The following is a 21,665-nucleotide window of genomic DNA, read 5'->3' as shown; positions in this document are numbered from 1 at the left end:
TTTAACTGGATGGTTTATAATGTGTTTCACTGTCAATTGTCGAATTTTAAAGTGGTCCGACTTTTCACGGATTTACCTACGACAAGAAAATCATGAATCGCGAAAAAATATTTCAGGATAAACTACAGTATGTGCCTTTTCAGGGCAAAATATTAAAGTTTGAGCCAAAGTAGGTCAAATTTATCCCGGCTGCCCGGGTGTTGGTCAAAGAAAGTAGTTTATCCAAATAGACCAGTGCATGATGTTCAATGAGACCTTAATGTGCACCGGTAGACCATTAATAAATTGTATTATGCATAAAACCGACAAAATTAAATCCTCATCTAAAAATAGATGTCCACGCCCCGCTACTTGTTTGCGGCATTGATTAACTCCGCCTTTTCATCTCTATTCACCGCTGACATTGACTGTGCATGGGTAGAGATATCCCTTGCAGAGTTGAATTCATCCCTTGCTCTGAATTCATCTCTAGTAGGGATTAATTCATCTCTTGCGATGAATTCATCCCTTAGAGAGCTTAATTCATCGCAATCCCTAATAGAGATTAATTCGGTGAAAACGAATTTATCCCTAAAAATCGGCTGAATGAGGGTTATTTTTTAGGGATTCTTAAGAGATTAATCCCGGAACAAAATCCCTAACCCCACTGTAGTTTTTGACCCGGCATGACCCATATTAGAACTTGACCTAGATATTGTCTAGATACAATAGATTGAGTCACATATTTAAAAAATATATTGTCTAGATACAACTTCTGACCAAGTTTCGTAAAGATCAGATGAAAATTATTTGAATTAGAGAGCGGACACGAAAAGTATGACAGACAGACTTACAGACGGACAGTACAAAAACTATATACCCCCTTTTCTTTTAAAGGCCTTAAGGAGGCATAAAAATCTATGTAATGCTACCACATCTAGCGTTGAAATTGTGGCAATTGCTATCAGGAACACTGATTGTTTATGTGTTAACTCTATTTTACAAAATACTTTATGAAATGTTCGTTGATTTTGAGCGTTATAGAGGCTTTAATGAAAGATGTGTTACCATGAATGAAGCCAATTTTATAACTCAATGTTGATGAATATACTTCCCTCTAGTTAAAAAAACTAGGTCATGAGGGGAAATCTTCGACAGATGTTGTACCAATTGTTTATGAAGGTGAGTGCGTTCGGGCCATTATGGCCATTTTGTAAATAATTCCTCGAATATTCCATCAAACCTCAAACATTATTTTAGTACAATATTCGAATCAATATTTTATCCTAAATGAGTACTGGTTATACAATTTTAAAATGTTCTTATACTTCAAATTGAAAGCAACATATAGTGGAGTTATAGATTTAATAAAAAATAGCACCGTTAAAATAAAATGACAGACAGACATCTATACGCAAATATTACAATTTCCACACCGGGATTAGACTCACTGTATCCAGGCAGACTGAACTCATGCCACTTCCACACACACACTAAGTGATGATGGTCCATTCAGACAACATTTTTGTTTCATATGATTTAAAGTCTTTATTTTGAATGTGTGTTTACATTCTTACTGTAAGACATGACATGTATACAACCATAGCAATGTACAAAAATAACAGATTTGCATAAAATAAGAACACATTGCCGCCTAGAAATCTTTACACGAACCAAATATTACTTGACTAGTAGTCACTACGCTGTCGCTTCCATAGTGTACAGTGATATATGCGAACGACAACTGTGTTAAGAAATTTTGATATAGAAAATCTAGAAAACAAAATACGTTGGTTTTGGCTATCGATTTTTTTTACTTTAAATGAAAAATATGTATTTTGTAGATATAGTTTAGTAAATAATATTATAATATTACTCTATTAACGCTTCAATAATGACGCAGACAGTTGAAGCATAAATAGTATTATTTACCTGCCTCGCTACCGATTCCAAACGAAACAACTAAAGTGTTCAAATGTATTATCTGTAGTGTATTGATGCACCTTATCCTATAAAACAAAGGATCCATAAATCTTAAGAAACATCTAATAGGGGCATACATTCTGCGTGCATTTTAACGTAAAATCCCGTTTGCATTTTATTTTAGTCTAATGCGTTAAGGCCTACTGTATGCATTAATAACAAAACAAACAACTCAAAACAAACATTAAAGCCACACATGCATGTATTGAAATGAAATACATAGCATAGTTAATTTAAGTATAAATAATAAACATATTTTATCTATGCCAATTAGAATATATCTGGTGGTTACATGGTAGAAATCTGTCTTTTGTGCGCTTTAAAACTTAAAAATAATCGCGTTTGTTGAAATGTACGTGTACGTCTAGAAATCATACTTTCGGTTTTAAAAGCCGTACCGTTTGAAAGATAATAAATGACTTGCTAACTAGGCTATATATTTAATTTTATCTATGCCAATTAGAATATATCTGATGGTAATAAGGTAAAAATCCGTCTTTTTTTGCGCTTTAAAACTTAAAAATAATCGCGTTTGTCAAAATGGACATATACGCATAGAAATCATACTTTCGCTTTAAAAAAAACTTACTTGCTAACTAGACTTTAGATTTAATGACAATTTTGCACACTTTAAAACTGCATCTAAGTTTAGATATGTATTGATTAACCTCCTGTATATCGTTTCAATGTGTGTTGCTTTAATATGATTAAAGCTGGGGTCAAACAAGCATTTGCCACACACTACGTAAATGTACATTCAAATGCATTTTTAACGCAAGACTTTCACAAATCTTATTTCTCAAAAATAATTTCAAACTTTATCTCTAAATTTCCCACTTTTGTTTTAAGATTATTTTCAAGTAGAAATGAAATCATTCACAAATGATACTCTGCCACTTCTGGAGCACGTGTGGGCATATTTTCTTTATCATAGTATAATTTCTTATTACAGTATGACCATAAAGAACATTATAATTATATTTTATTTAAAGCGTGTTTGTGTAATAAGACGATTGCATACTTGCCGATCGTACAAGATGCAATCTAAATAAAAACAAGTTCAACGCGCACGTTCAATACATGTATTGCACAAGTAACACAACACACAACAAACCCTTTATGTGCCATGAAAATACCCCATCCAAATATTTTTTTAATATGACAAAATGAACATGGCTGTTAAGACAAAACATTCAGTCCTTTGTAGCCCACGGGATCTTGAGTGAACCCGTATTCTAGAAAGGATGACCATTCCGTCGGCATTCACCTGATATGGGTTCTCAATCTGTCATCAGAGCACTGACACTGACCTACTAGGAATGGATACGCATTTAGTGCATGTTAGATTGAGTATATAACTAGTTCATAAAAATATTTGTATACTGTTTTATTATGTGACTTTCTAATATAGAGTGATATTGATGGTTTTAAAAATATGTCTGGAGATACTTTATTGATGTATTTTTTTACATTTGAAATATTGACTTAATAATCAAGAAATTATTAAAACTGTATGTGCTGGGTAAGAAGTGCCTTGAATTGTATATGATTTGCATGTATAGTTAAAATATCATTACTAAAGACTGTAAACATTAAGAATGATTTGGGTGACTTGCTTTTGTTGACGTGTTAAGATATTAAAACGATAAACATGTTCAGATCTATGGTTTTTATTTGTATTGGATATATAAATGTTGTTGGTAAATTATTTTTTATTATTACGATTGTTACCGTTTGTCATGAACAAAGTACATAAGGGCTTGGTTTACTAACATTCGGTCCTAAAATTTAAATCAGTTACATGAACATTTTTCATATATCGATTTACCTGTATTCATTCACAGGGATCGTTAGGTAAAAAATACTCTATTATACTATATACATATATACAAGGGATACAACTGTCAAATTTCCTGCACAACATCATGGTCTGAACAATAGCAAAAAAATCGCTTCTAAAAGCAATAATTACACCAAAAAAACTGTATAACAACAGCTCAGACATTTATCTATCAGATAATAACTATGTGTATAGCAGTAAAAGTGTTCATAGTTGTGTTTGAAACGAAAGTTTCATGAAAAACGGTAAAATTTTCGAAATGCGACACAGGTGTGCACACCCACTTTGACACATTTTGTTTCATAGTTTAATAATTACAGAGAAGTTGAGCAAATTTTACCTTGTTTTATTATCCATAGACACTTTATTAATCAAAGAAGACACCTTCCATAATTGCATGTAACTGCATATATGTAAAACACCGTAAATATTAAATTTGTTTACATTTCTACTATCTTCAAGGTTACGCATGCGCAATTAATTTCCTTCTATATTACATATAACATAGTTGAAGTTCGATATCAATTTTAACCATGATCAAGCAATGACCCACTATATCATCATACATCATTGGAAAGATAAATGCATAATCTTTTGAAAAAATGGATGTCATTAAATTCTATACATTGTAACTCAAAATATTCACCTTAGAATAGGCAAACCGGTTTTGACAGCTGTGCAGGCGACCATTTTGGGCTCAAATAGTATGACCTATTTTCAAAGCCGGGAACCATCAACAGAAAAAGTAGAGCACAAAAATGGCTTTTCTTCTTATTGCTTACAAATATACCTTCAAATTGATACCAAAACATTCCATTTGCAATGTCTTTTACAAATCCTATGCAGCATGCACTGAACCATGAAAAGGAAACTTGTTCAGTGAGGGAAAAGATAAAGCACAAATTCTATTGGATCAATTTAATTCCGTATTCACAAGGAGAGACAAACGCGTATTAACGCCATCAGAAAAACAGTATAAATCCAAGTTACCTCCCTTAAACATAACAACACCCGGAATAGAGAAATTATTAACATCACTCAAAGTCGCAAAAGCAGTCGGTCCAGACAATATTCCAAATATAATATTGAAAACCTTTGCTAAACAACTCGCACCTGGAATACGCCAAATCTTCCAAACATCAGTAGACAGTGGCGAACTACCATCCGACTGGGTTAATGCAAATGTCACGCCGGTATTTAAATCAGGGGTCGTCCACCTCGCCGAAAACTACAGGCCAGTATCATTAACATCCGTTCTGTGTAAAAATCTTGAACATATCATTTGTAAGCACTTACTGAACCATCTCGAGAGAAATAATATTCTTACAAACCTAAATCACGGATTTCGATCAGAATTCTCGTGCGAAACTCAACTACTAGTAACTATGAATGACTTATTATCTTTCTACGATGAAGGCATACAAACAGACGTCATTATACTCGATTTTTCCAAGGCTTTTGATACCGTGCCACACGACGAACTTTTATACAAGCTGGAATGCTTTGGCATAACTGGAACAATCCATACACGGCTCAAAACATTTCTCACAAAACGATTTATGCAAGTTGTAGTAGACGGCGAAGTCTCCCAGAAGTCCACAGTGGACTCCGGCGTCCCTCAAGGCACGGTACTCGGACCTCTTATGTTTTTATGTCGCATAAACGACCTGCCACTTTGATTCAAATCACAAGTGCGCATTTTTGCGGACGATTGCCTGCTATATCGGAACATAAAAACTCAGAAAGACTTTGACATCCTTCGGAATGACTTGAAAGAACTTGAAAAATGGGCTGATAAATGGGGCATGCGTTTTAACGCGAAGAAATGTTACGTAATGTCAATTAAAAACAAGACTCCACACTTTTATTCCCTATGTGACCATATTCTTAAACAAGTGCCCGATAATCCATACTTGGGACTAACCCTATCTGAAGATCTAACTTGGTCAACTCACATAAGTAATTTGACAAAGAAAGCAAACTCGACAATGGCTCTACTGCGTAGAAACTTAAAGAACTGTCCTATAGATTGTAGGAAAACAGCGTATCTAGCGCTAGTAAGATCCTGCCTGGATTACGGCTCTTCAATTTGGGATCCTTACTTAACTCGTGATATTGATAAAATTGAACAAGTACAAAAACAAGCTGCCCGTTTCATAACTGGAGACTACAAATCAAGAACGGCAGGCAGCGTTACAAACATGCTAAAGCAACTAGAAATACCACCTCTACAAGAACGGCGTAAAATCAACCGTCTAGTGATGCTCTACAAAGTGGCCAAAGGGCTGGTGCCAGCTATACCAGCAACTGACTACTTGAAACCAGCAAGGGTTAAAAGGCAAATTAAGGCAAAGCAATACAGTGACTGTGTTACATCAAATATAATAGATAAACAAGTGATAAATAACGATAGAGGTTTTGTGGTGAAAAACTCAAACAGTAATCAATACAAAAACTCATTCTTCGTGAAAACCATTATAGAGTGGAACCACCTGGACAGTAGAGTGGTCCACGCAGAGACAGTTGAGGGCTTTAAGTCTGCCCTTCATTTTGACTAGGCGCACTCCCCGGTGTACTACGCCGTAACTGGCCCTTCACCGTACCAAGCAGAAGCAGAAGCAATGTGTGCTAAGTATCAAACTGACTGCATGTAACCCTGCAAACAGGAGTTCCGGTTTGGGGTTATGTGACCTTTAAGGATTTGTATGCAATTTGTCAGGTAATGTTACGTGGAACGTGAATGGCTGGATTTATGTCTGCCGTGGAATTTCAACCAATCAAATCGCATGTTAGAAATACATGTGAACTATCCAAAATGAAAGTAAAACATTGTCATTGTGAAATTGAAGCAGATTGATGTGAATTTCTAGCAAAATATGCTCACTAAATAGTAATGATGTTCTATTTTACTATGAAAAAAAACTATCCAAGGAATATGTACCAGCAAAAGAGCTTTATAACAAACGAATACGAAAATTACTTCTAGAATTCTCAGTTTTCAGCTGTGCACACCTGTGTCCAAGTAAGGATTTTTGAGCATTTTGAATGAAACTTTCTCTCTTGGTTCAATAAAAAGCTTGTACTTTATTGCCAAGTGTATTGTTTTCTGAAAGATAAATGTCTTGGCTGTTGTAATACGGTTTAATTGGTGTATTTATTGCGTTTGGAAGCAATGTTATTTGCTATTGTTTACACCATGGTTGTGTGCAGGAATTTTCACAGTTGTATCCCTTGTATATATATGTAGTATAATAGAATATTTTTACTAAACGGTCCCTATGTATTCATTCTGTTTACCCTTTTTAGATTATCATTTCAAATATTGCATTTAAAAGGTTTGTATTTGCATAAATAGGTTCACAAAATCCAGTATTAAAATCAAATGCAACATTCGTAGATGCCAATGATGCATTAAAGTTGACATGCACTCATGCAACAGAGACGTGGCTCAGGTGGTGGCTCAAGCCAGTGGATGGTCAGTTTGATTATGTTCTGACAGTTTTATCTACAGTCAGCACTTGCTTGTTTGCCCCTGCCACTTTACCGGAAGTGTTTGCTGGGTGTGACTGTGCAGGATCCACATTTACTTGTATTCTGAAGTCCGTATCACGGAACAATAATGGAGACAAATGGAAGTGCTCTATAAATCAAAATCAGGAACATGTTTTCAGTCATGAAATAACAATTATTGTGGCAGGTAATTAATTATCAATGTTTGTATTTATTATTTTATTTATTATATTATTGTCTTCGGCGCAGTAAATATAAAAAATGATAGCATATTTCTATGTGTTCATTGAAAAAAGGACCACTGCAAGCGTTGACTTCTTAAAAACTCTGTATAAGAACGGCATAAATTGTTTATTTTGGTGATAAAGGACGCTAACACAACTATTATTTTGATTGGCTTCTTTGTAATATATAAATGCTTATAATATTTCATCCTTTTAAATAGGTGTATTGTTCTTATAAATGATTCTAAAAAGAAATATTTTTTTTTAATTAATAGCCTTTATTCACCTCCGTACAATACACAATTCATTGCTAGTTTGCATGTTAATATGTTAATATACAATAGCGTTATTTTAACAATTCAAATAGGTTGATACAATAGAGGTAAATAAAAACTATGCATTCCTTATATATTTAGACATGCATACAGTTCACACACACACACACACACACAGACACATACAAAAAAATGCCATGTTATGATAGAAAAAATAAAAGTTTTGGACTTCAGAAAATTATAAACTTAAATCAGACGTTTGGACTTCAGACATTAAATGTTCGAATTTAATAATGTTATTTAATATTTTAAGCAAACAACACAATTTACGAGAATACTATTCTATTGATCTACAAAAAGTTTAACAATTTGCCAGTTTAGTACTTCTTTTTCTGTATATTTTGTATTAGATTGGATTTCCCATGCTTTGCTAAGATAATTATTCAGACCTATTATTGAAGGTAATAGACCCTTTCTCTTGCATACAAATATATTTTTTTTAATTTCTAGGATGAGAATATTAATATCAGTCATGTTAATATTTGTACAACCAAATAACATTGTTTGACATGAAATCACAGAACATTTTTGCACATTATGTGATCTTAAAAATTCTACAACATAATTGACAATTCTCTTTGTAAAAATGCAGTCCCAGAATATATGTAATAGGGTTTCTTCATTTTCACTACAGAAGGAGCATAAATTATCATGAAAAATGTTCATTTTAAATAACAAAGATTGGGTTCCTAATATTCTGTGAACAATCCTTGTCTGGAACCACTGAGTGTATGTGTCTCTAGATATAATAAAAACAAGTGCATGCACTTTTGTCCATTCAACGTTATTAAAAAGTGTATTCCATTTTGAATGGCAAGTGGGTATTTCTGTATTAAAGCTAAAACATTTATACACAAGTTTGTTTTGATTACCCCCAAAAACTGTGTTATTCAAGTAAAATTATATAAATGCACAATGTATATTTGGCTTTTTTATGAATGGAAGTCCTGATAATCTGATAATCCTTCACAGTTCTGATTAAACCTTCATAAAATAGGAAGTTAATTTTACAACCAATGAGATTTTCTACAACAGATTATTTTATAAATTCTCCAGAAGTACATAATATATCTCTTACATATCTAATTCCCCTATCATACATATTTTTATTATATACAATATTCATACCTATCTTAAAATTGTGGTTATAAAATAAAGGCATATCAAGGATATCTTCACACTTACTTACATTTCGTTTATTGATATACTCGATGTAACATGTAAGGACATCTCTCCAAAAACTATTTTTTAAACTTATCATAATTTTTCTATATAATTTTTTCCTAAATTAAACATTTTCTTCACATCAAAAAAAGAATATACTAGTTGGAAACATTTTCCATCACTTAATACAATTTTCTAAAAAGAAATATAGATCTTCTGTTTTATGCCCGGTTGTGTAATGTGAATTTATAACTAAAAGATTGTTATCATTATGTAAAATTGTGGGGTCGACACGTTCTGTTAGTTTAATGTTTAGATGGCGCAAACATATATCTATGTATCTATTTGACAATAGCTTTAGGCGGTTTAAATATATGTTTCTTCTTTGTTTTCTTTTCATATTGATATTTTTCCGTTTACGTCAAACTTTTCATTGACATTTGTGTTGAAAATTAAAGTACGTCAAAATAAATAATAATATTTTTTCTATTAGTGCCTGTGGTCAATGTTACGTTGACCCCAGACCTTCCAGCGATTTCTGTCTTACAAAACGTACCAATCAGCTTCATCAAATGTGAATCATCAGAGGGTCGTCCTACTCCAAGCATTACTTGGTATATGGACAAAGACACCCCGTCGGATTACAACGATGATGTAAATATCACTGAAAAAAGCATAAGTCTTGTAGCAGGAGACCGGACGACAAGCACTCTGACAATTACTCCTTCACTGGAACATCATGGGACAATCATATACTGCAAAGTCTCAAATGGGTACGGGTCGATCTTATCCGTCAGGAAACCCCGTATTAACGTGTTGGGTAATTATTCAGTATTGTACTTAAACGTTAGTTTAAAATAATCTTAATATAAATAATTAAGTGTATTATTTTTGTAATTGCAAATTATGTACGTGCAAATAATAATTTATTTGAATTTAAAAATGTCTTCGTTTTTAAAGTAAGTTTTATTTAATCAAAAATGCTTTGTTCGCGCAAATATTCATGTTTTTATTCTATTTCCGTATTACTTTCGCTTCGTTAAAGTCGCCCCATCCTCACCAAAAGTTCTATACAAGAATGTGATTGTTGACACCATTACTGTGATACAAAATAGCTCTGTATCGCTGGAATGCACCTCTTCTGGGAACCCAACGCCTAACATATCATGGACATTAACTAATGGCTCTGTAATTAATAACGGAACTACTGAACTGAAATTTATGCAAAGTGTGAATGCAGTAACGATCACCTGCACGGCCACAAGTGACATGCAGCCAACAAGCGGAAGTACAACAAAATATAGTAATGCAACTTCTTTACTGGTTAACATTCTATGTAAGTAAAATTTTCTTCGTATGTCAGTATAATTTACTTTGACTACAGTATAATACATTGATATTATGTACTAATTATATAACTTAAGTGTCTTTATACTTTAAATAACAAACCCACTAACATAATGCATATGCCTATTACGTTGAGGTGTTATGTAATCATTCGGCAACTATTTCATAGTGTATTTAATATCCATACAAATTGGGATCAGAATGACTGTTTTGATCAGATAATACAATCGCTATTGTAGTGTTGATATATGGACATCAGCTTATAATGTGTATTGTACATAGCGGGTAAAAGCAAAAAATCGGTTAATTTTAAACAAGACAGATAAAGATTGCGAAACAATTGTCTGTTGGATTTAATAATTGCATTTTTACAACATATCGACATTTTCTGAGCTTTTTAATTTACGAGTTATGATTCAGGTGAGCATTCCTCTAAAGTAAGACGCAACCATAGTATTATATGTTTTATGGTTCTTTGACTTTTTGACATTATTTACTCACTAAGCTACTAATTCAAACACTTTGTTTTATAAATGTAATTACTTATTAATGAAATTGGCTTGAGCTATAAATTGATTCACAAAATAAAAAAAATAAGATCAATTTTAAGGACGTTAGCGAAGATTTGTTTTCGTATAATTATTGTTAAACTATTTATCTGTATCGTAGAAGGACACACAGTACATAAATAATGTATCGTCAGCGTTATTTGTGTTCAAAATTGTGAACCTGCTACATGTTTATTTGACTGACTTCATATAAAATTGGGAAAATATATTGGTTTAAAAAAATCTTGAAAATATATAATATGTTTGTTAAACTAAACTGATTCAAATATAAGCATGCCTACATTTTGTATCAACTGTAGCCAGAATGACGTGATTTACATTAACTGAGATTCTGTAAATAGGTGTCCCCAGTGTTTCTATCAATTTCTGTCCGGAGACAATTTCTTCATAAAAGACAAACATAAACCAAAATCTGTGTACATTTTATAACCACATAAACCACCGGATATGTTCTCAAAGCTTTAATGTGTTTTATTGCATAATACAGTTTAAGCTGATCATAAGATATGCCAGGAATAAACCGTGATAATCGTTGCTTTGCAGATCCACCGACCACCCCAATGTGTGTCATCGGAAATAATGTTATAATATCAAATTACATTCGTGCAATTAAAAACACATCTATTACAATTAATTGTACAAGCAATAGCAACCCCCCTCCAATGAACTACACGTGGACGCTGCCTGGTGGGCTGAAACGAGATGGACAAATCTTCACGATACCAAACGTACTATCTAGCGGTACTTACAACCTGGATGTCAACAATGTGATGAACGCAAATTCGGCCCCGCAAGTCGTTATTGGAAATGCTAATGTGATGTTTACACTTGACATGTTATGTAAGTTTCGTTAATATTTCTTATTTTTATGTGATCGGCTTGTATTTGCATTGTATTTAAATTTTTGTTGGACTGAATACTAAAATATCCTATTCGAGGGTAGATTCATTGATAATGATTCGTCAAGTTTCAGGACAATGAAACTAGTAGAGCTATTTCACTATAATTTGTTTATACGTATACTTGTGTTTCTCATCCTATGATATTTCAATATAAATCATTCGAGCCATGTGTCAACATTCACTTAAGTCCGAATTGCCAATTTTGTTGAAGATTAAATGTACTGAATACTAAAATCATCGAATTTCGAGGAAAGTATCACGGAAGTCTTAGTTAAATGCACCCTGAAAAGCTATTTTATTATGTGTATGTGTTGCAAGGTCTTTGATACTATGGTGGTGCACTATACATTACTCTATCGCTGTGTTATAATTCACTTCAGTCGCAGTGGCGGTGAGACCAATTGCGAATACAACGGTGTTACAAAACAGGACATTGTCTGTCACGTGTCCATACACCGAAGGAAACCCACCAAAGACGAATTTCATGTGGAAACAAGTAAAGCCATCGCGCGTTGTCGGAGTCGAGCAAACTCTTACATTTCAAAATATGCAAATCACTGACGAGGGATTTTATAAGTGCATAGTAAACAACACAATGGAACCCTCAGGTTGCTGTGCACAGACGACATACGATGAAACAATGTTTTACGTTGATGTACAATGTAGGTGAATGGTACATTAATAAGAATATGTGCGTATAGTTCAACACTTTGCAAAAGAAAATTCAACAAAGTTATTTGTATACGTTAAATGTTGATTATTGTATTTAAAATTGCAAGGTCATAATAAGTATTTATTTATTGTAGATCCTTCCAGTATACAGAGATTTTTTGTAGACGGATTTGAAAATGCAAGGATTATTACTATAAACCAAAGTCAGACTGTGATATTATTCTGCGAAGCTTATAGTGACCCTGTGGCTATCCTGTTTCTAATAAATAATACTCGAAATGGACGCGATTTACTGACTGAAACACATAATAACACAATATCTGCTTCTCTCGAAAATGCGCGATGCGAATTTGACAAGGGGATCTACCAATGTCAAGGGAACAACATTCACAACGCCGTCATGCAGGTTCGAGAAATAGAGATCATCATCCGATGTAAGTCAATATTATCAAAGATACGTATTTGTGTTATGAATATGAACGTTTGCGATAAGGCAAACATAAACTAATGTTGTATTTCTCTTTTTTCTATTAAATTAATGTCGTCCAATTTTACATCTTATTGTTTGAAGGTGCACCGCGAGCTTCTCCATTTATGCCTCCGGTACCTAAAGTTTGGACGAAAACTAACAGTAGTGTAATTCTTACGTATACTATTGTGGCGCATCCTCCTCCAAGAACTTCATCGGCATTGGTTTGGCGGAAACAAGTTAATAATGAATGGTTTATTGTTAATGATAATACAAGAATTAATATTCAAATTTCCCAAGACAGACTGCAGACAAACCTTTCCATAGTGCAAGTACAGAAAGACGATTTCGCAACCTATACGATCAATGTGGACAACGACATTGGCTCCACAGAGCAGACATTTGTTATTCAAGTGAAAGGTAATAATTTGATGTTTTTCGTAGTTCTATTTTTGCTTTAACTTAAGATATTGTAGTGCCTTTATTTCGATCGCATATTCACACACTAATTCATTATGGATGGGCATTAAGAGGCTGTTGAACATAACTATTTACAGAAGAGCCAGCTATTCCAGAACAATTCGGTATACCAGAAAATACGATAACAGACAGCTCTGTCATCGTTGAATGGAAGCCGGGATTTAACGGTGGGGATGATCAATGGTTCGTTATTGGATATAAACAACACACGGGTGAAAAATGGACTTACAAAACTATATTAGAGCATATCGAACGAATATCGATTGAAGACTTGGTTGCTGGAACCTCTTATCAATTCATAATGTATGCAGAAAATTCAATTGGAAAATCAGCGGAAACAAATGTTATAACAGTGACTACACGAGCCAAATCTGGTATGCCTACTTCTTTTTTAGTCTTATTTTTAAGGTTCGTACACTGTTTCTTAATATCTACATAAGGTTAGTGTGACGATCGGATTGTCGGATTTATCTTACAGGTTGACTGCCTAGGAACCATCATGTTAACGTGGACTCAACTGCTAGACGCGCATTGCGCTAATATTTTCTTGGCTGAACAATCTTTATGTGTATGTAATGGTAATGTGATTATAGCTTTAACCAGTTTGTTGGAATTTTTGGTAATTGTCATGACCCAACTTTAAAGTCGGAGTATAAAGATTTGCCGTTGTTAGTCCGTCCTTTCTTCTTACATACGTCTGCCCGTTTGCTTTTTTGTCGGGCCAGACTTAATGAGTATTTTTGTTACAGGGATAAAACTATCAATTTATAAACCAGCATGTGAAACAACCGATTCATGCAAATACAGTTTTTAACTTGTGTCTCGTGCTCAAGAAGTATTTCTGTTAGAGGGCTAAAAGTTTACAAACATATTTACCAGCATGTAAACAATTATATCAATTCAAGTATGAAAGATACAAAGAATTTGTGAACATCAGTCCTGTTCAAACGAGTTAGAGCTTTGTCTGTTTCCAAGCATGTTTTGTAGGGCATCATTCACTTTGACAAAACTCGTTATTCTAAGTGTTATACTGTTGAACGTATTGCTCAGTATTGAAGCGGAAATTGTGCACTTGACTTAAACATACCATTTAATCCGACGTATTTTCCTAATGCGAATTCTTTAAAACATGTCGACTTATTGTAGACAATCGCTGGCACACAGCCGTATTATGAAACCCATTAGATTAATTGTACTTTCAAAAGAAATATAATGTAGTGTTATACTCGTATTTAAATAACACTGTAAATGTGTTAATGCTCATTAACAGATCTATGTTTTTTTCTTTGGTTTTGATCTGTGAATAAGGCCCGGCGAGTTTTTCTACTGTTTTTTTTTGTTCGAATAGAGTCTAACCAATCTGTGCTTGGTTGTAGAATGCTCCTCTACCAACATCCTCAGCATGGATGCCGCCGTCTTAGAATGTTGCGGCCCTTTTAATTCCATGAACATTCTGATAGCGGTGGGTCCACAGTGATGATCAGTCACTGTGTGTTGGTTGATTGCCTCCAGCTCTTCTCCGCTCGCCTTAGCCACAGCCAGCTTGATGCCCGTTCAGCTGCTTGGCTCAGTCTCTGAATAGCCACTTGTCTCTCCCTGCCAGTAGTTCCTACTGCTGTCATCAGCCTGTGCACGGACTGCGAACAGAACCCTCTAACGCCAACTTCCACGGGAACTAGCCAAGTACGCAAGCCTTGTTGCTTTCACAGATCCATGAGTTCTGTGTACTTTACCTTCTTCCGCTCGTAGGCCTCTTCACATCTTGCCTCCCATGGTACTGTCAGCTCTATGGTGACGAGCTTCTTTCCTGTCTCTGACCACAGTACAATATCTGGTCGTAGGGTCGTCTGAACCACGTTTGGGAAAACAAGCCTTCTTCCAAAGTCAACTTCCATCTTCCAGTCTCTCGTGCCATCAAGAATTGATGTTTTTGTTGGTTTCTGTGTCTTCATGGTCTCACCCGATTTGCCGAAAGCGATGTGCCCATGACGGGGGTAATTACCACGTTCCCTCTTTCGTTCTTTCTCTAGCCAGTCAGCCAACTCTCTGAGAACTAAGTCATGCCTCCATCTATATCTTCCCTGTATCAGTGCTGTAGTACAAGATGAGAGGGCATGCTCTAGGGTGCCTACTCTGTCACACAGGCTGCATTTTGGATCTTCTGCGTGTCCCCATCGGCACAAGTTCGCTGGGGATAGAAGTAGGTCATAGACAGACCTGAGAAGAAAGGAAAACCGAAAAGGCTCATACTTCAAGATATCTCCCCAGGTCAACTTCCTGTCTGCGGTTTCCCATGTGGTCCATGCTCCCTGCGCTCCCATTTCTACAGCCCTTGCTTGTCTGGCATTTTCTTCTGCTCTTCTGACCTCAGACTGGATCATCGCACGCCTCTCTTTCTGGTCTGATCGGCTCCACAGTACCACCTTTCTCGCACCAATTCCTTCACGTCCAACAGCAGTCACTCCGACAATGTCTTTGTGCTTGAGCGCGTTCTCTGCCTGGCTCACAGACTCTGTCGCTGACCATTTCCTGCTCGTTCGGGTTTGGATCCCTGCCTCCCGGATGAGCTCATCCGGAGAGTCCCTCAAGGTTAACACAAGTCTTGCTTTTGCTGTCTTGAACTCTTCTACCAGTGAAGATAGCGGGAGCTGTAACTTGTTGCTCTTCCCGTAGAGTCCAATACTGGTAAAGCTGGGTGGAACTCCTAGCCACTTCCTGAGGTGTCGACTAGTGGTTCTCTCCAGGGCTTCCACTGTTGTGCTGGGTACCTCGTAAAGCATCAACGGCCAGATTAGTCTTGGGAGCAGTGCGTGCTGGTAGAGCCAAGCTTTGAACTTGCCGGGTAGTCCGCAGCGGTTTATCTTCTTGAGACCCTCCTCTACCTGTTTCTCTAACTTCTTGACATTGTCGCGATCTTGTAGGCTTGAATCAAACCACTTGCCCAGGCATTTAATTGGACTAGTCACTATGGAAGTAATCTCTGCGTTCTGTACGTAGAGTTTGAACCTTTCTGGTGCCTGTCCTTTCTTTATGATGAGAGATCTGGATTTTGCTGCTTTGAACATCATTCTTCCCCATGAAGCAACATCCGTCAGGGCTGTCAACATCCATCTAGCTTGGACATGTATTGTTGTCGTCAATGTGAGGTCATCCATGAAGCCTCTGCTAGATGGGAGATAGATTCCAGACTCTGTCTTTGGTCCATGTGTCTCTCGTTTGGCAGCATTTATCAGCAGGTCATCCCCATGATGAAGAGCACCACGGAAACTGTGCAGCCAGTAACGATTCCTTTCTCCAACCTCTGCCATCTGCTTAGCTGGTCACCAACAGTAAACCGGAGCTTTATTCCATCCAGGTAACTGGTGATGATTTTCTGTATGTGGCCGTCCACATGGTAGTGTAAGAGCGCTGTTTAGATGAGTTGGTTTGGAATGGACCCGTATGCGTTGGCCAAGTCGAGCCAAACTACTGTGAGATCTTTCCTCGCTTTCTGTGCCTCACTTAATAGTTGTGTGATAGCACTGGTTTGCTCTATACAGCCGGAGAAACCGGGCACTCCTCCCTTATGGACCGAAGTGTTAATGTATGCGTTGCCTGTCAGGAAAGATGTAAGTCTTCTTGCAAGGATGGCGAAGAATATTTTCCCCTCGACGTTGAGCAACGAGATCGTTCGGAACTGGTTCACCGTCTTGGAATTGCTTTCCTTTGGTGTAATTATCCCCTCTGCCTCTTTCCAAGCCTCTGGTACATCCCCCTTCCTCCAGACTACTTTGCGAAGCCTCCATAGACGCTTGAGAAGTAATGGGCACATCTTGTACACTTTGTACGGGATGGCATTGGGTCCTAACGCTGAGGCGGCTCTGGTCTTTTTCACAGCTTCCTTCACCTCGCTTAGCGTTGGTTCCGTCGCATTCAGCTGTTTTTCGGGTTGCTTCGCTTGATCTATTCGGTCGCAGTCTCCTAGCACGTCCTCTCGATTGGGGTCAGAATGGGTCACATGAAGGTAGTTCTCTGCTTCCTCTAGTGGAGTTCCCAACTTTCCTGACATTTCTTTGTCGAGAAGAGATCTGCCGAACTTGTATCGGTTGGCTGTGAAGGTTGCCCTCTTCTTTGCCAGTTCCCGTGTCTTTCTTCTGCTGTTTTCGGCTTTCCGTAATGATGTTAGCTGTGACTGAATTGTATCTCTGAGCTGTGTAAGTCCAATCCTCTCTGTGGGTGAACTAGCACAGTACCTTCGTGTCAGCTGCTTGAGTTCACGCCTCAAGTTCTGGATGCAGACTTGCCGCCTGTTTGGTCTTGGAGGTTCCTTTCGCACTCTCTCATCTTCTAGTTTAAACCTCTCCTTGCTAACTGAATATATCAGGTTATGAGGGTGGACAGCTTCCGGTCTACTGGTCCTTGCGTGGATGTTTCGGGGATGTTATCTAGGTCCTCGTACAGTTGGGTCCATGATGTCTTGTCTGAAGACTTGGGCCCCTTAATCCTTGGTTTCCTGGTTCTAGTGGCAGTGTCTTCCTGTGGTTAAAAATATCCCGTGGATCTGCAATGTTAATGGTTATTTTGACATTCCCGAGTCCGCAATTAATTTCTGGTGTAGGCCAACATTTATTATTGTATTTTTTAACGAGAAACTGTATTGGAAAAGATTAATCGGGGGAGATACATGTTTTATTATTAACTCGCTTTGCTTGTTCATTTTATTAGATCAACGGTCTTCCTCATATGTTGGGGCTGCAGCGGGAGGTGCTGTAGGCGGTACGCTCCTGATAGTCATCTTGGTGATGCTCTGGAAATACAGAAAAGCGTTTAAACGTATGTATACACTGGAATTACCGTTGGTATTATGGTATACATAAATAGCATTGTAAAATGTATATATTTGTTGAACAGTAAGTAACTTGGCTCAATAAGGTTTTTAATACTTAGTGAAAACTTCATTTTACATCCCCCGCTGCAATATTTGGTTCGATACTCCTAAGTACTGGTTCCATGCTTTGATCACAGTGTGGACACAGCGGGGACACACTAAATAACATAACTTATTTTACGGCCATCAATACATTTAAATACTTTTCAAAACCGTTGCTTTGAAAAATCTGTGTGACAATTATGTAACAATAACTTAAAGTGGAGCGGTAATTCACCGTTAGGCCAACGTTTTAAACATTTGTTTTACGGGAGTCACTATCCCATTTTTAGGAAATTGTAAATGCATAAAAAGAAATTGCGATTTGTATTAAATTTCAAAGGCGACTTGGTATATATTACAAAGAACATCTACTAATGATAACTTTCGAAAGTAATTTGATTTATTTAAATAAAATTTATTTAAATATGTTGAAATTAAGTCATTTTTATTTAACTTAGCTCTATTTTATGGGCGCTTTTTAGTTTTGACTGCTAAAACAATATTATTTTTAAAAAAGTAAAAAAGGCCATCTTAACAAATTGTATGTTTTTTTTTCCAAACTGTGTTTAAAATTGATTGTATTATAATGGTTGTTTATCTCTCAACACAATTTTAAGCTAAAAAAACTCGTTTTCAAATTAAAAAATGGTTGGCTTTAACGTGAATTTTAAAGTCATTTTAATAGAAATTAATTGCGGAATCGGGATAGCCCCAATAAACGTAAAATTTGCAGATCCGTTTGATATTTTGAATGTAAAGCTTTTTACTTTTTAGTGTAAGACGTTGATTTGTTTAAATGTACCATTGTTGAAATTTTGCATACAGTGTTACTCATGTATGTTAACGCCTATATCAAACCAATCGTTTATGTATGTGTCTCAGCTCCTAGTGTGTAATTGTTTAAATATACATTTTGTTTGACATGTTCAGGTCAACCTGGCGAAGGTGCTCATTACGATGACCTGTTCAATAGACAGTATGTTACCATTTTTATTTTTTTGGATGAACATTCCATTTTGCAATACTTGTTTCCAACTCATTGACATTGTACGTTAACATTATTCTGCGTAGTTAAGTTATTTATTAGTCTGCATGATGAATGCAACACTATAAATCAGGACATATTTTTGCTCCAGAGCCAATGTCCCTGCTGCCAATACCAGTTCCGAATATGAAACCTACAAAGTCGGTAAGATCTTATGGATAATGTGTTCTGTGGTTGATGCGTGGACAAATTTATGGATCATAATGCATGTCGTAGAACAGCGTTATCTCGCGTTTTTATATAAAAATTAACTAATTAATTAATTGCAATGGCATCTAATGCCACCTGAGTTGTTATCCCCATACAGTGCTAGTTTTCCACAGTTTTTAAATTTGAAAAGTCAATATATACTAATTAATCTGGTGAATCTTTACCCGCTAACATAAACACATATTTACCACTAAAAAGTATGTTCTGGTAAAAAACACGATTTAAATATCACTGACAGGACATTGTAAGATCATTGTGAATTGAACTTTATGATAGACTGGAGACTCTGACTCTGTCAGCATCAACATTTGTCTGTATGCCATGAAAATACAGGCCGCAGAACGCGCATAACATATAATTGAGGAAATTTGTGAACACATATTTTTAGTTTTAGAGTGTTGGGTATAATAATATATTACAAACAGTTCATTGGTACCATTTAATTTAAACAGTTGTGTAACTTTAAATGACCAAACTATCATGTTGATTTAATAAAAGATACTCGTTTCGCATGCCTAATAAACACAGGATAAAAGAGGCAACACAATATCAATAATAACTAATGCGCATTTTTATAGTGCATGTCAATGATGTTGGGTTTCCAACCACTTGAAGGCTACCAAAACATTTTGAAATGAATGCAACCCATTGTTTCATTTCAGAATCACAGCACACAAACCAGTACGAGACATTGGCTGAAACTTCTTTCCACGAGTATTCGGTGTTATCACCTGGCGGTAAACAGGATTATAGTGTTAGGAACCGTGTAACTCAAGTTACTGAAACTGATAGTGCTATCGTGAATCAGGAAAATTTGTCATTTTCAGAAACATAAATATCGCTTGATTTTGTGATCGGAGTGATAACATCAATTTTTTTATAGCGCACATTAAAATATTCACACATTCAACGTTGTTTGATTAGAATTTTTAATGATAGTTAGTTGTAAGTATGCGCAAAATGTGCATTGTATTTATACAATCAATATTTTCATTTAGATTGTTTAACATTTTTTTATTCATATTGAGACATGTAGAGATAAATTTGATGAACCATAAGCATACATGTGTTTAATTTTCCGATAAGAATGCAGCTTTTACATTCAACTAATCAACGCTTGTTATTATCAAACCGTTTTTCGTTGGTTAAATAACTACTTTTTTCTTACAAATATGAACATAGAAAATATCTAATAGTTAAATAATAAGTTTACGATTTTAAGTGCAATATTTAACGAAACAAGTGAATATAACAGTAACAGATAATACACTATTTAATTGCCTATAGTAAACATATGTATGACGAAAATCCGTTGCATTATAAAATCGTTTACCAAGTAAAGGGATGCAATTAAAATATATTTTTACACTTAAGTTATTGATATTGTTATGCTATTATTTTCGTAAAACTAAATGAATATACGAACGACATGTTTTATATGATTAACCGTTTTTTTAACAATATTACTAAATATATGGTTGTTATTTGAATTAATTAAACACCTTTTGAATCATATTTTAAACTTATGATCGTTCGTAGCAGATTATTAATGTACATGTGTTTGTTACAAGTGTTATTTAGAGATACTGAAAACATATGAACCATGTAAAATTAAATACTATTAAAATGAATTGTGTTCATTTCATATGAAGTATTTGTTTTGCATGCTTTCTTTTAAAGAAATTGTTAACAAATGGTTTATTGACTGAATAATCAATTATCTTTTAAACTATGTTCTTTATGAACATGTAATAATGTCAACACCACCGGTATTATGGTACTCGATCAAGGCGTCATGAAATCTCATGGGCATTCACTTCAACCTTTTATTGAATAATATAACACCATTATGTCGATCATTTAGTCGGTCATCGACCTCGTGCGGGAATTGTTATATAAAAAACCGCTAAATATGTTTTTTTTTTGGGTGACATTGAGCCTTTCAAATGCCTTAACAGCGGTTAATGCCATACTTTAGCTCTCATATTCCAGCACTTTTAGCGTGTTATGTAAATATTTTTATGTTT

At 35.4% G+C, this 21,665-nt stretch overlaps 1 protein-coding gene across 1 annotated transcript; it reads left to right on the top strand.

Annotated features, from left to right (window-relative positions):
• Window positions 1-11,613: 11,613 nt before the first annotated feature.
• Window positions 11,614-20,473, top strand: LOC127835912 (nephrin-like). The gene is made up of 8 exons (XM_052362332.1): window positions 11,614-11,771; window positions 12,234-12,349; window positions 13,097-13,414; window positions 13,552-13,848; window positions 18,179-18,286; window positions 19,314-19,359; window positions 19,520-19,572; window positions 20,301-20,473. The coding sequence occupies exons 1-8, from the start codon at window positions 11,614-11,616 to the stop codon at window positions 20,471-20,473; spliced, it is 1,269 nt and encodes a 422-aa protein (XP_052218292.1).
• Window positions 20,474-21,665: the final 1,192 nt, after the last annotated feature.

The sequence above is a fragment of the Dreissena polymorpha genome, chromosome 6 (assembly GCF_020536995.1).
Source record: "Dreissena polymorpha isolate Duluth1 chromosome 6, UMN_Dpol_1.0, whole genome shotgun sequence".
Classification (NCBI taxonomy): domain Eukaryota; kingdom Metazoa; phylum Mollusca; class Bivalvia; order Myida; family Dreissenidae; genus Dreissena; species Dreissena polymorpha.
The sequence above is the reverse complement of the archived record's forward strand: the minus strand, read 5'-3'. Positions and strand labels throughout refer to the sequence as shown.

Bases quoted from the DNA above. Each gene is read 5' to 3' on its own strand.
- LOC127835912 (XM_052362332.1), top strand. From the start codon at position 11,614: ATGAACTACACGTGGACGCTGCCTGGTGGGCTGAAACGAGATGGACAA. The intron at 12,350-13,096 runs GTAAAGCCATCG...TATTGTTTGAAG, and splicing joins CGAATTTCATGTGGAAACAA to GTGCACCGCGAGCTTCTCCA. The intron at 18,287-19,313 runs GTATGTATACAC...TGACATGTTCAG, and splicing joins ATACAGAAAAGCGTTTAAAC to GTCAACCTGGCGAAGGTGCT.